Genomic DNA, 12,072 nt, shown 5'->3' with positions numbered 1-12,072 from the left:
ACGAGTGAAAAGGCGAGGGGCAAGGGGCAGGAGGTAAGGGAAAAAACGGCAGTTTTTTTTCCCTTTCTCTCTCCCATTTCTTTCTGTACGTAAAGCATAGCAATGTTCGTACTAAGAAATCAGTGGATATTGACAGATACGTAAGTAATTATTAGTAATTTACTTTTTGGTAATTAATTAAAACTTATGTCAGACATGTAAGCTGACTCTTGATCTTTTAAAGGCTGGATTCTTGTACGCGGTTTTTCAATGTATGTCAGATTAAATTCCTGAAGCCGTTAATATAATTTTTAGAAGGTCCCCTATACTTTTTTATGTGAAGCGTGATTGGGTAGTCTGCTTTCTCGTGAATTGTGGTTTGAATTTTTTATTTATTCGTGAATCATGATTAAAGACGGTAAGGTCTTTTTATGTCCACATGAACGAAATATTTTATTCAAATGTGACCCGTGAATTAAGGCTGAATTAAACGTGATTCGTGAACCATTTTGTTTTGTGTGATGAGATTCCGACTATTATAAGGTTTTTAAAATGTTCGTATTGTTCTCGAACGGTTGTGGTTAGCTGTTGACAGGAGATGGACTTCATGTGGATCGACAAAACTCGCAAAACAGACCACTACCGGTTCTTGAACAACCAAGACGAGACATGACATTATCTTTTGAAGCGTAAGACTGGGTCAAGACTAGAAAAGTAAAATAGTAATTCAACGTGATTTTCTTGAATTTTGCTTAAACGTGAAAGAGTTTTGGATGATATTCGTGAAGCGTGAAAAAGCCAAATACTTTTATGTGACTGAGTTTTACAATTAACAAATGATAAACACCACAGCGTACACTATTGAGTTATGGATGAACGCGGGAGGTTGCTAAGCACGAAAGCAGCGTAAGAGTCGCTCGAGGCGATAGCCGAGAGCGACTCTAGCTTCTTGAGTGCTTAGCAAACCTCCCAAGTGCATCCATAACTCAATAGTGTACGCTGTGGTGTTTACCATTTGTTTTATAACATAACATTGATACATTGTAGCTAAAGAGTTCCCTTTTATTTAACAAATCTTACGTGACCAGAAAAAACAAGCGCGCACGGAAAAATAGTCTTTGCATTTGCTCACGTCAGCAGCGTACACCGATGGGCAAATGGGGGACGCTAAATTGACCAATCAGAGCGCGCGCTTTACTTTGGTTATGTTATAAAAGGGTATAGGGGACTCTCTCTTCCTAAGGACATAGGCGCTGGCTGTTACTCATTCGGAAGGAGCCACATGACTTTAGTTCTACCTAACTGAATAGAAAGTTTATTTTTCTCAGTCTTTTAAAATCTGCTTGGCCACACAAAATGAGCCCCTCTCCTTGCTTTATCCTTTGCACTGTTACGAAGACTAGCCGCTTGATCCATTGTTCCTTTTTTCACAATACAATGAAATTCGTGTGAGTCATCTAAAGTGACAAACAAGTCACCTTGAGCCTTAATCTTCTTTAGATCATCGAGAATGTATTGAGGAATAGACAGATTTCCATACTTAAATTGTACATCTTCCTGGTAAAAAGATACCTCTCCGTTACGGACGCGAGTTTTCATAACGAGTTTTTCATTGGGAGGTAGCCTGGATACATCCTCCTCCATGGGGAATTCTTTTATATCTGGATCAGTGAAACCCTGAAGAGTCCCATCGCTGGACTTAAAGATTATCACTCCAATCTCAGGGGTGTTCGAGTGGTTTACTAACAGTTTTTCCTCGAAGTCATCTGGAACATTTAATTCAGGGTCCCATATTTGAAGGTCACCAAGCCGTTTAGATATCTTTCCGTGGCGAGCGATAGTTCTCAGTAACACAAAAGCAGGGACTTTTACTTCATACTGCGTGGTCAGCACAAGCTGCTGGGTGTTCTGAGCATCTTTCCAAAGAATGCATTTCCCTTCTGAGGAGCTGCATTGAGGACAGTATCCGAAAGAATCTGTGAAGTTTGAGTCAAAGTTTCCATGCAGTTCTTGAAGACCTTTTGAAATTGGCGTAGAAGATCTCTGCTCCCTCAAGACTTTGACGATCTCATTCAGTTCCAGGCTTCGCTCTCCGTTATTTAACTGTACAACAAACGTCTTTTCTATTCTACTGACTCGCTCAGTGAAATCCTCACATGTAACTCCGCCCGTTCTTGATTCTCGATTGCAAACAAAGATAACGACTTTTTCATCTAATAAAAAAAGAAAGATAAGATATGATAAATATGTACGACATTAAGTTAGATTTGATTGCATCTTAGTTTAAAAAAATTAATCCACTCCATTCTGCCATTGCGACAGGAAGTCTGTGTGCTAACAAAGCATTAATCCTACCGTAGTAAAGGATCATGATTCCTCGCTTTTCTAGACCTACCTTCCCTCCCTTAGACAATGATTTCTCCACTCAGGCATTCAGAGGTAAGATTATTTTTGTCCGACGGCGTTTGTGAATGAATTCATCGAAAATATTCAGCGATACAAAAATATGGTGAAGCGGAGAAATGGTGGTAAGAATGATTGTCATTTTTGATTAATTCATTCCAATTACCGACATAAGGTAAGAAATAACTTACCGACTTTATCCACCGCAAGTCTTACAAGTCTTTGTAATTCCTCTGATCTCTGATTGTCACGACCATCCCTTACTGTATCAGCGTCCACCACCAACACACAGAATCTGAAGCGATAATCCCTCAAATATTCTTTAACTTTGGTGATTGGAGGGTTATCAGTCAAAGGATCCTCTAACAAGTGAAGGCTGGGAAGAAGTTTTTCAAAAACTTTTTTCACATCCTCCGAGGACCCATGTGACACGTTACAGCCAAGAATCGCCAATTCTAAAGAGTGAAACACAGATGGCCGTACACTTAAAATATTCCTTAAAGGAGAAATACGCAGGTTGAGATTCCCATGAGTTATTTTTACCTTCAGAAAATCACTTAAAAAGCGCTAACAAATTCGACCGACTTAGTTTTGGTACCTGGCTGTACACACCAAACTAAAAAAAAAAAAATCATCATTTTAGACAATAATGTCGTTACTATTCAAAGAGATATTCAAGAGATAGAAAGAAGGTATTTGAGACCTGGTTGCGACAAAGTATAGTTGGCCAGGTTTGCTAAGCGAGATAAAAAAAATCGCAGCGTCTATGATCATATTTTAAGCACATTTGAAGACAACTTTTGATAGGGTAGGTTATATTTGGAATCTAAAATCACGGTCAGAGTTATAAGTTCGTAAATAATTCTTAAATGATAAAGATGAAAATTACATGATTTCCGGAGCATGCTTTTCAGTTTCAACTGTGTGGGCACGGTTGTCTAATTACTTTTTCTTATGACCACATTTTGGCGTCATAAATCATCTATTACTGTACAGAAGAACAGCTACATGGAATACATTTGTTAAGTTGAGAACACATGGCCAATTAATCTCAGCAAGTAAGATCTAAAAGCTCCCTTTTTAGCCAACAGCAACAGAGATATTATAGGTTTAGCATTAATTTTGCACCCACCTCATACTAACGTATCAAAGATTTATTTACTCTCACTGGAGACTACAAATGAGCAAAAAAAATTACCATTTTGGTATGAATCAGCACTAAGCAAAACAAGAGTTAATAAGGAACTGTATTTAATATTTTATATCTATCACCTCTCAAGTAACTGGAGAAGGGGTCTTACTATTCTCCTTTAAATCTGTTGTTTAGACTATATTCTAACCTTTGGTTTCTCCAATTAGTGGAGGGATTATCTCCTTGGATCTGGCTCCTGGACCACTGCTAATTGCTGTGTTTTCCCCATCGCTCGAGATACTGCTGCTCCTAGTTGTACTATCGAGAGGGTGTACAGAAGTGTGCTCTTCTTTATCATTCCTTGGTCCAGTTGCAGCTTCATAGGGATACAGGAAACTTTCTTGTTTCGTTGGCATCTTTGATTTAGACTGCTGTTCAACTGGCGAGGAATAACTTCTACATAAGGGAGCCGGTGTTAATTTTTTCGATCTTGCTTGTGGTGGCGTTTCTGGCTTTATTTCTGGATTATTTTCAAACTTTCGTCCTTTCTTGAATGGATCAAAGTGATGCTGCAGAGCTTGTTCGTGAATCGCTCGATGTTGTTTGTTCCAAGAAAAGATGAAGCTCCTTCTGCCATCAAGATAATCTTCGCTGAATTGCGAGGAAACTTTCCTCTTCGCCCAACGTGAAATAACCTCTTGATTCTCTTCTTCGTTTCCCCTGTAGTTATCATCTCCCTCGATAACGATGATGACGTCTCCTCCTGTGGACAAAGCAGATTCAAATGTACGTAGCCTCAGGGTCTTATGAGTATTATTACTTAAAATAACATGCATTGTTAAATGACCCGCACGATCCAGAAGGTGCCTTTACTGAAAAACGTTGGAAAAAATCCCTCTATGCTTCAGAATAAAATCTAAGGGGGCAGTACGCCACGGCATGACCAGGGTTGGGAAAAGACGTACGGCGCCGTGAGCTCAATAGAGTTTAATCAAGGGAATGATGAGAAGAACCATACAAACTGAACCTTTGAAAATTCGCACACGTGAAGTATAAAACACTACTTGTCAAACGTCCTATTTTGGTATCAAGAAATTCTCGATTCACTCCAAAAGCTCCGAAAAAAGCACAACCAATCGAATATCTTCTGCCAACAATTCAGCCACTCAGCATTATGTTTTCATTCGAAATATGAAACTTATGGACACTATTCATTCTCATTCAAACTGCTAAAAAAAAGACTATTTGATACTGTCGGGATCTTAAATATCTCAATACTCAGTAATCAAACCATCCAAATCGTCGAAAATTCTAATTTCGCAAAAGACAACGAATATAAACTTGCCCGCGATATTGAAAATCGTTTGTGACGTCATACTTGAAATGGTGTCTCGACCAATGTTTACCTTACTCGGTATTGTTTTTCGATCAATGGACCAGTTGAAAAGGCATGATAACCTTAAGCTCGTGAACGAGCGCAGTGACCTATAGTTCTTATTGCATAAGTGCGGTGTACAACTATTTCCTTTAAATTTGAGAAATTAAAAAATATTCATCGAAAGGGAGAAAAAGGTGTAGCTAAAAGTGCTCACGAAGCCCGTTACTCAGTGATGCCGGCAAATTATGATCTTGAAAGTAACAACTCGAGGAACGTTTTGTGTCGATTTAGTTCAAAATTGCTAAATTGTTATATAAATTACATATCAAACTGTTGCATACGCTCTAGACTTTCTTATTCAAGTGTTACTTTCAAGAACCCTCGTTTGCAGTTACCAAAAAATGTACCGTGAACCTCTAAAATGAGGTAAAATTGTTTAAATTTCAAAACAGAGAAATTTATATTCAAATCACTGTAAATATCCCAAAGGTAAAGAACGAAGCGGAAACTGAAAATATATGATATATATAACAATAGAAAAAACACACAAATGAGTTCATTTCGCAGAAACTACAATATTACGACTTGACGAATACTTTTTAAAATAAAGATTCCAATAACTCCCGTCGTAATAAACTTCCGGTTTCGCTATACCTGTCGCCTGAAGCAAAGCTCTGTAAACTTTCGTGTATCCCCCTTGTGTGTCTTCGTTGATGGAAAGACGAGATTCGTTTGCATGTACAGCTAAGACGGCAGTATCCATCTCCAGGGTGGGAATCGTTTGATCGCTGAACTCAGATATTTCGGAAAGCGAGAAATAGTGTTGCTTCACAGATATCTTAATGCCGAGTGTCTCTGTCGTTGTCAACAAGAAGTCTTCGATGGGGTCGAGCTTACAGAGACGGTCGCAGTTGACAAGATGAAACTTACGGGGTGATGCCATCATATTTCTTTCATCTAGGAGATGCTGTTGAAACCTGAAATGTCCCTACACCTAAGACTGTATGGAAATGACATCAAGGTTAGGTCATTGAAGCGTTATGAAGCTTGTTGATTGCATTCGATTCTACTCCAGGAAATCATCTACATACCTTCAAATGAAAAAATAATTCCTTTGGAAGAGATCGCCGTTCACCCAGAGATTACAAAGGTAACATAACATGCATTAAGTTGTTGTGACATGGGAAGATAATTTTTTGATAACGAATTTCTCGGAAAAAAACCATGGGCTACAAATGCATGATGGGTACAGTTGAGTAGCTGTCAAGAGAATTCGTGACGAAACGCATGTAGCGCAACGCGGGCACATGGGAAGATTTTGCTCTAAGTTCATAATGTTATTGAAGCCAAAAACTCATTCTTTGATGGTGCATAAAGCAGTGATTACTACGAAATCAGTTGACTCGTTATAACTGCCATGGATCTGCGAGTAAATTTCGCGTAAACTGAAAATTATGTTTTCTCCCCTTCGTGGAAATTCGGGGATCGATGCAACTGAAAATAGATTTGTCTGTTACCTCCCCTCCATATTGAACAAAGATACAAGTTGGCCATTCTGTTATCACTTCGCTCTGAAAGCAATCGAATTATAAGCTTACACTGATATAAGAATTTAAAAGAACTGGATTGGAGCGGATTTCACGCAACTTGAAAAATGAACAAATTATGCGAAGCGGGAAAATTTCTTCAGTAATATAAGCAAAAAACAATCACCCATTCCTTCTTGCTCATTCTAATTTCTTGAATTTTTTTATTATAAATCAAAGAAACAATAATGTTGCAGGTAATACTAATAGCCGGTTGCACTAGGGTTACAAATATTTCCATTCCTTGAGCTGTAACTGTACCGGCCAGGCAAAAATTAGATTAAAAGACACAACAAAATCATTCCTATTAAAAATTGTTACGTCTAGTTAGAACATAAACATTGTGTTCTATTACTTTTCCAAGCAAGAGAGATATAAGTTTCTATTCATGTAGTGAACAAATATTATTGAACTAGTGCTGGCGCGTGTTGAGGGGAAACTGGCTGCAAAGCGTACCACGCTGAGAGAAGTACACCAAGGACTCTCGAACTGTCGTTTCTCAGTCTATTTTATATCTCTTTTCTGATACGATTCTACCACAGCTAACTCACTTCCCTGCTCTCTAACCACTTTGACTCTGACTGAATAATCGACTCTGTCTTGCTCTAATCAACTCTGGTAGAGTCTCTACAAACTTTATAGCACGCCCTTATATATTCACATTTTAAGGATATTTAAATGATATCTATGATTGGCATTGCAAGGTTTAAAAGAAAATTGTAGTTTGTTTTATTTTTAGTACGTTGCAACGAAGTTTAATATGCATTGAAGTACAAGACTTCCACGCTCGTAAATTTTTGTCATACCCCCTCAAGACTACAGTATTTTAACCACAGGCAGCCCAAGCTCACTACTAGTAGTGAGCTTGGGCTGCCTATGTTTTGACAAACCACTTTTAATGAGCGACGCAAGGTAAATTGTAGATAAATCAGTGACATTACTGAGGACGGTATTAGAGGAATTAGACTAATTAGAAATCTAGTTGCTTTTGTCACCAAAGGTAAAACATTTTAATGTTAAAACATTTCAATATGATATCGTATTAAATTTTAAAATCAGAGTCACTGCTAATGGCCATAGTTATATCTTTAGGATGTCATTCGTTCCAAGGCATCAATTACACTTCACCTTAATAGGAATTTAACTATGCCCTTAAAAAAACCTCGGAAAAGTTAAAAAAAGCTCTTTCTCCCCAAATTGTTTCGCTGTCTCGCCAACACCCTCACGTTTTACTACACATCGAAATTTGTCTTCCCTATCTGAAATGATGTACACTAGTTTACCATTATCCTTTTCTGTAAAACTATCGATAATGTATTGAGGAATATACAAATTTGCATACTTAAATTGTACATCCGCGTCTTCAAAAGAGACCTTTTCCTCGCGCACACGAGTCTTCAATATGAGTTTTTCATCGGCAGCTAGTGTTTTTTCACTGTCTAGCGAAAAAGGTTTTATATTTCGAGTACGGCGACACTCAGTTCTGCCATCACTGTACCTTATGATTCGTACTCCAGTCACAGGGCTATTTCTGCACATTTGAAGCAGCTTCTCTTGTTTATCACCTGGAATTTTGTATTCAGGGTCCCAAACTTGAAGGTCACCTAATTTCTCAGATATCTTTCCGTATCGAGCGATACCCCTCAGCAAAACAACAGGAGGCGGGTTTACCGAGAGTTGTGTCGCCAGTACAGGCTGCGGGGTATTTGGAGCAATCTTCCCATGACAGCAGTTTAGTTCTGAAGATTTACATTGAGTATGGTCTAAAGTAGATTTCACGAAAGTTCCGGCTGATAGCTGAAGGCCGGAAAAAGTTCCATCAGAATATTTTTGCAGATCTCCTACGGACTCAGGTGGCAAGGTACAACGGGAAGTTGCCAGATCTACAGGGTAAAATACAGGTCGTCATATATTGAATAAATTTTCATAACCGTACAGGCTGCGGGGTATTTGGAGCACTCTTGCCATGAGTGCTTTTTGTTTGTAGATGACCTCTGCCAGATCGACGTAAATCTGTGGACAATTAGAATTAGCATTTGAAACAGGTTGCCAAATGAAATCCTTTTGAACGGATCACCAGTGCATTTGATCTTGGGGCTGGCAAAGGGGACATCGACACTTTGATGAAACCCATTCAGACATGTCTTCTGAGAAATGTCAGTGAGTGTCAGTTAGTGAGTAAGACAACTCCATAAAAGCCTAGACAACCACAACATGGCTTCAATATGAAAACCCTGTTTCCCCCGGCCTTTCCAAACCAAACTAAACAGCAGATTTTGAAGAAAACACTTCCTCTACCCCACTGATGAAAGGGAGCAGCAAATAATCGAGCTAGAGGATCGAGTCGAAACTCATAAGTTGGGTATAAGTTGTGAGTGACAGGCCAACTTAAACAAAAAGAGAAATTCCAAGGATCATCACGACAGAATTTGTGGCCAGCTTGTTTGAGGTCAACAAAGAGAGTTCTAGTCCCTGTAACATCCCTTTGGTAAAGTAAATTCATACAACATTTAACAGAGGAGCTCTCCATCCTTTCCTACTCACACAAATTGTGCCAAAAAAGGGTAGGCACTTAATCAGCCTTTATTCCAGCTACGTTTTGAGTTTCGAACTCTGAACTCTATGGCAACATGATCTGTGGGTTTATGCAAGATGAGGACGCACATCAGTGCAACAAAAACTGAATAGATATTATTTAAAAATAGTGTTAAATTCTTAGGGGACCGATTTTGTACACACGTGCATAGGCTATTTTTTATGTTTTAGTATAGCAATACGTAATCTAAAACTCATTCCAAACGACAAAACACCAAACTGAGATTGCCTCAAATGTTACGATCCTATAAAACCAGAAAACTATCAAAATAGTTGTTTACCTATACCATCAATTTTCTCCCCTTTCAGGGTCCGAGGGTCCCTGCCTGTGACTCCTCCACTGCTGTTGCTTATAACTCCGATCTCAAGGCTGGCCACAGATGATGCCAATGTTAGATCAGGATCCAGATCTGTAACACTTGCGAATGATGGTGTTTGAGGTTTGGACTGTATACTTCTTTTAAGGCTTTGATGCTCAAATTTCCTTCCCTGCGCATTCGGGTCGAAATAATGTACCAGAGCCTCCACGTGAATTGCTTTGGGACTTTTGTTCCACGAAAATACGAAGCTTTTTCTTCCATCAATCAACTCCTGTCTAAACTGCGGAAGTGCAGTTCTTCTCTTCGCCCAATGCGAGATGAAAGACTCGTTTTCTTCGCTTTCGCTCTTGTAGTTGTCATCGCCTCCAATCACAACGATAACTCTCCCTCCTGGAGCAAATACAAGGTAATTATTGATTCAGCAAGAGGTAATAAGCCGACGGGACTTAGCATTTAAACGTACTGGATTCTACTGAAATGATGCATGACACCAATTTTCAAAGAATTTATTATTTTCTATTATCATAAATTATTGAACTTTTCTGATCCAGTTTATCTCATGGTAAGTCAGCAAATAACATTTTGGTCGAAAGAGGAAAAGAAAAACAACATTTTCTCGGAAACGGTTCAGATTGTCTCCGCTTTCAAAGTGGGTTCGTTCTATTAGAAATATAAAACGAGTAAGTTTAAAAGTTCGATACTTGTACTTAGATACAAATAATATTTATCTTGACGCTTCCAGTTAAATTTCAATACAGATCGGCATAGATACGTTCGGGTCAACAGTTACAATTAAGAGACAAGAAACCAATTATTACCACTGAATTACCTGTTGCCTCCAACACAGCTCTGTATACCTTTGTGTAGCCTTGTTCCAAGTCCCTGTGGTTGATAAACAAACCAGATTCGTGTGCATGCACCACGAACATTGCAAAATCCATCTGCATCTCGGGAATAATTTTGGTGCTTAGCTCAGGTATTTGAAGCAAAGTAAATATATGCTTCTCTACCGAGAATTCCAAGCCGAGTTTCGATTTCGCCGATATCAATAAGTCCTCGACCACGTTTAAGTCGTAAGTACTATCACAATTAAAAAGATGAATCTTTAGCGGCTCTGCCATCATTCCTTTCGCTTGCTCTTAGAACCTGGAACGCAATCTTTTTTTAGTTTTGAGCATCTATCATTTGCTGGATACGAACATGGTAGCCTATTTCCGAGAAGCTCTTTATAAATAGCATATTATGGTCTGAAATCGTTCCCAGGGCCTCTCTCTTGTCATTTTTCGCGTACAGGAGAAAGAAGCTGGTTCAAAACAACGAAGGAGAGGCTGCGACCCACGAAACGTGCCTGCATTCATAACGAAGTAGAAGAAGAAAATGTATTCCTAAGGGTTTAATGTCTGAGAAAATGTCCCAAAAGCCAGAGGTTTCCTTTAATGCCTATGAAGCGATTTCTTTTTCTTTTTTCTTTTTTTTTTGCGCACTTATCAAGCTTATCATTTGTAGAAACCTTTTTCAAAAAAAGAAAAATTGAAAAAATAAATAAATAAAACTCGGGCCCAAAAGTGCTCTTACTTTGTCTTCCAGTGGATCTGTAGATGGTAATGACGCAGAAAACTCTGAGGTGACCCTTCCAAATCTCACATCTCTCGGAATTTTTTATTGATTTCGCCAGCGTTTAAATATTCTAGAATAGTCATTTAGATCAACAGAAGCAAGCTCTTCTGAGAGTTGTGATACATCATACTCAGTGAGAGAGAAGAAATGGAAGTTGCGAGTACGGTTCAGCCGCACAAAGGTGAACCGTGTGCATCAAACGGAGGCCGGAGGAGACTGACTAAGGCCTAGTTTATACGTCGCGCTACAGTCGAATTTAATTCCATTAAATTCGTTGTTCCGTCGACATAAGTCGTGGCGTGGTTTTATGCGTCGAAATCATCACGATCGAATTTAAAGAGGCGGCATCTTGAACGCGCCACGGGTCGCTGCGAGCTCGCCAAAATAAATTGACATACGTTGAGAGAATCTATGCATTTCATTCGACGCGACGCTAGTGCGACCTTAAAACTGAAAACGCGTTATCGATATTTTATCCATCTTACCAAGACTGATAAAACGTCAAGGACGAATTTAATTTACCAGACGAATTTAATTCGTTTTAGAAGTCGCGCTATCGTCGAATTTAATTGCTTGAGGGACCTTGAATTAAATTCGACTGTAGCGCGACGCATAAACTAGGCCTTAGACGTTTTCTCTCCTGTGGTATTTAGGTCAAGATTACGACAAAAGAAGCCTCTCGCACTGAAATGCTAACTTTTAACAGCAGCATCGAATCAGCTGTATTACAGGGCACGACGATTTTTCGCCGATAAACATCGGCCTTTTTTTTTTTTTGCAAGTTTCTCTTTTCCTCAGATATCGCAGAGGCAGAGGTTCGAGTTCGCCTCCAAATAGGAATTTCAATAAAGAAAACCGTTTGTAGTTTAAGCCCAACATTAGCACATGTCCCATTCCGCTCACTGGCAAATAACTGACATAGGTGTTGTAAGTGAGAATTTCGGCTGCATTGACTTTTGGATACGATAAATTTAGTGAGGCCGACGACTCTGAAGCAGTAAGTCTCCTCTAGCTTCATGTCGACGAACGAAAAGCATCCATACCGGCCATAAATTTTCATAC

At 39.0% G+C, this 12,072-nt stretch overlaps 2 protein-coding genes across 4 annotated transcripts; both read right to left on the bottom strand.

Moving 5' to 3' along the window:
* Positions 1-351: 351 nt before the first annotated feature.
* Positions 352-6,103, bottom strand: LOC148727563 (uncharacterized). The gene is made up of 5 exons (XM_088726257.1): positions 5,984-6,103; positions 5,547-5,892; positions 3,723-4,277; positions 2,574-2,837; positions 352-2,192 (listed from the first exon to the last, which is right to left on the bottom strand). Exons 2-5 carry the CDS (start codon positions 5,836-5,838, stop codon positions 1,312-1,314), a joined length of 1,992 nt encoding a protein of 663 aa, XP_088582383.1. The 5' UTR covers positions 5,839-5,892; positions 5,984-6,103; the 3' UTR covers positions 352-1,311.
* Positions 6,104-6,423: 320 nt separating this feature from the next.
* Positions 6,424-11,851, bottom strand: LOC148727562 (uncharacterized). Of its 3 annotated transcripts, none has more exons than XM_088726271.1 (3): positions 10,223-11,851; positions 9,361-9,783; positions 6,424-8,361 (listed from the first exon to the last, which is right to left on the bottom strand). In XM_088726271.1, exons 1-3 carry the CDS (start codon positions 10,515-10,517, stop codon positions 7,631-7,633), a joined length of 1,449 nt encoding a protein of 482 aa, XP_088582397.1. In that variant the 5' UTR covers positions 10,518-11,851; the 3' UTR covers positions 6,424-7,630. The 3 variants fall into 3 exon arrangements, with proteins under 3 accessions (XP_088582397.1, XP_088582396.1, XP_088582398.1); XM_088726270.1 differs by having other exon boundaries at positions 6,425-8,361; positions 9,355-9,783; positions 10,223-11,841; XM_088726272.1 differs by having other exon boundaries at positions 8,361-8,491; positions 9,355-9,783; positions 10,223-11,846.
* Positions 11,852-12,072: the final 221 nt, after the last annotated feature.

This window comes from Stylophora pistillata, chromosome 7 (assembly GCF_964205215.1).
Source record: "Stylophora pistillata chromosome 7, jaStyPist1.2, whole genome shotgun sequence".
Lineage (NCBI taxonomy): Eukaryota > Metazoa > Cnidaria > Anthozoa > Scleractinia > Pocilloporidae > Stylophora > Stylophora pistillata.
The sequence above is the reverse complement of the archived record's forward strand: the minus strand, read 5'-3'. Positions and strand labels throughout refer to the sequence as shown.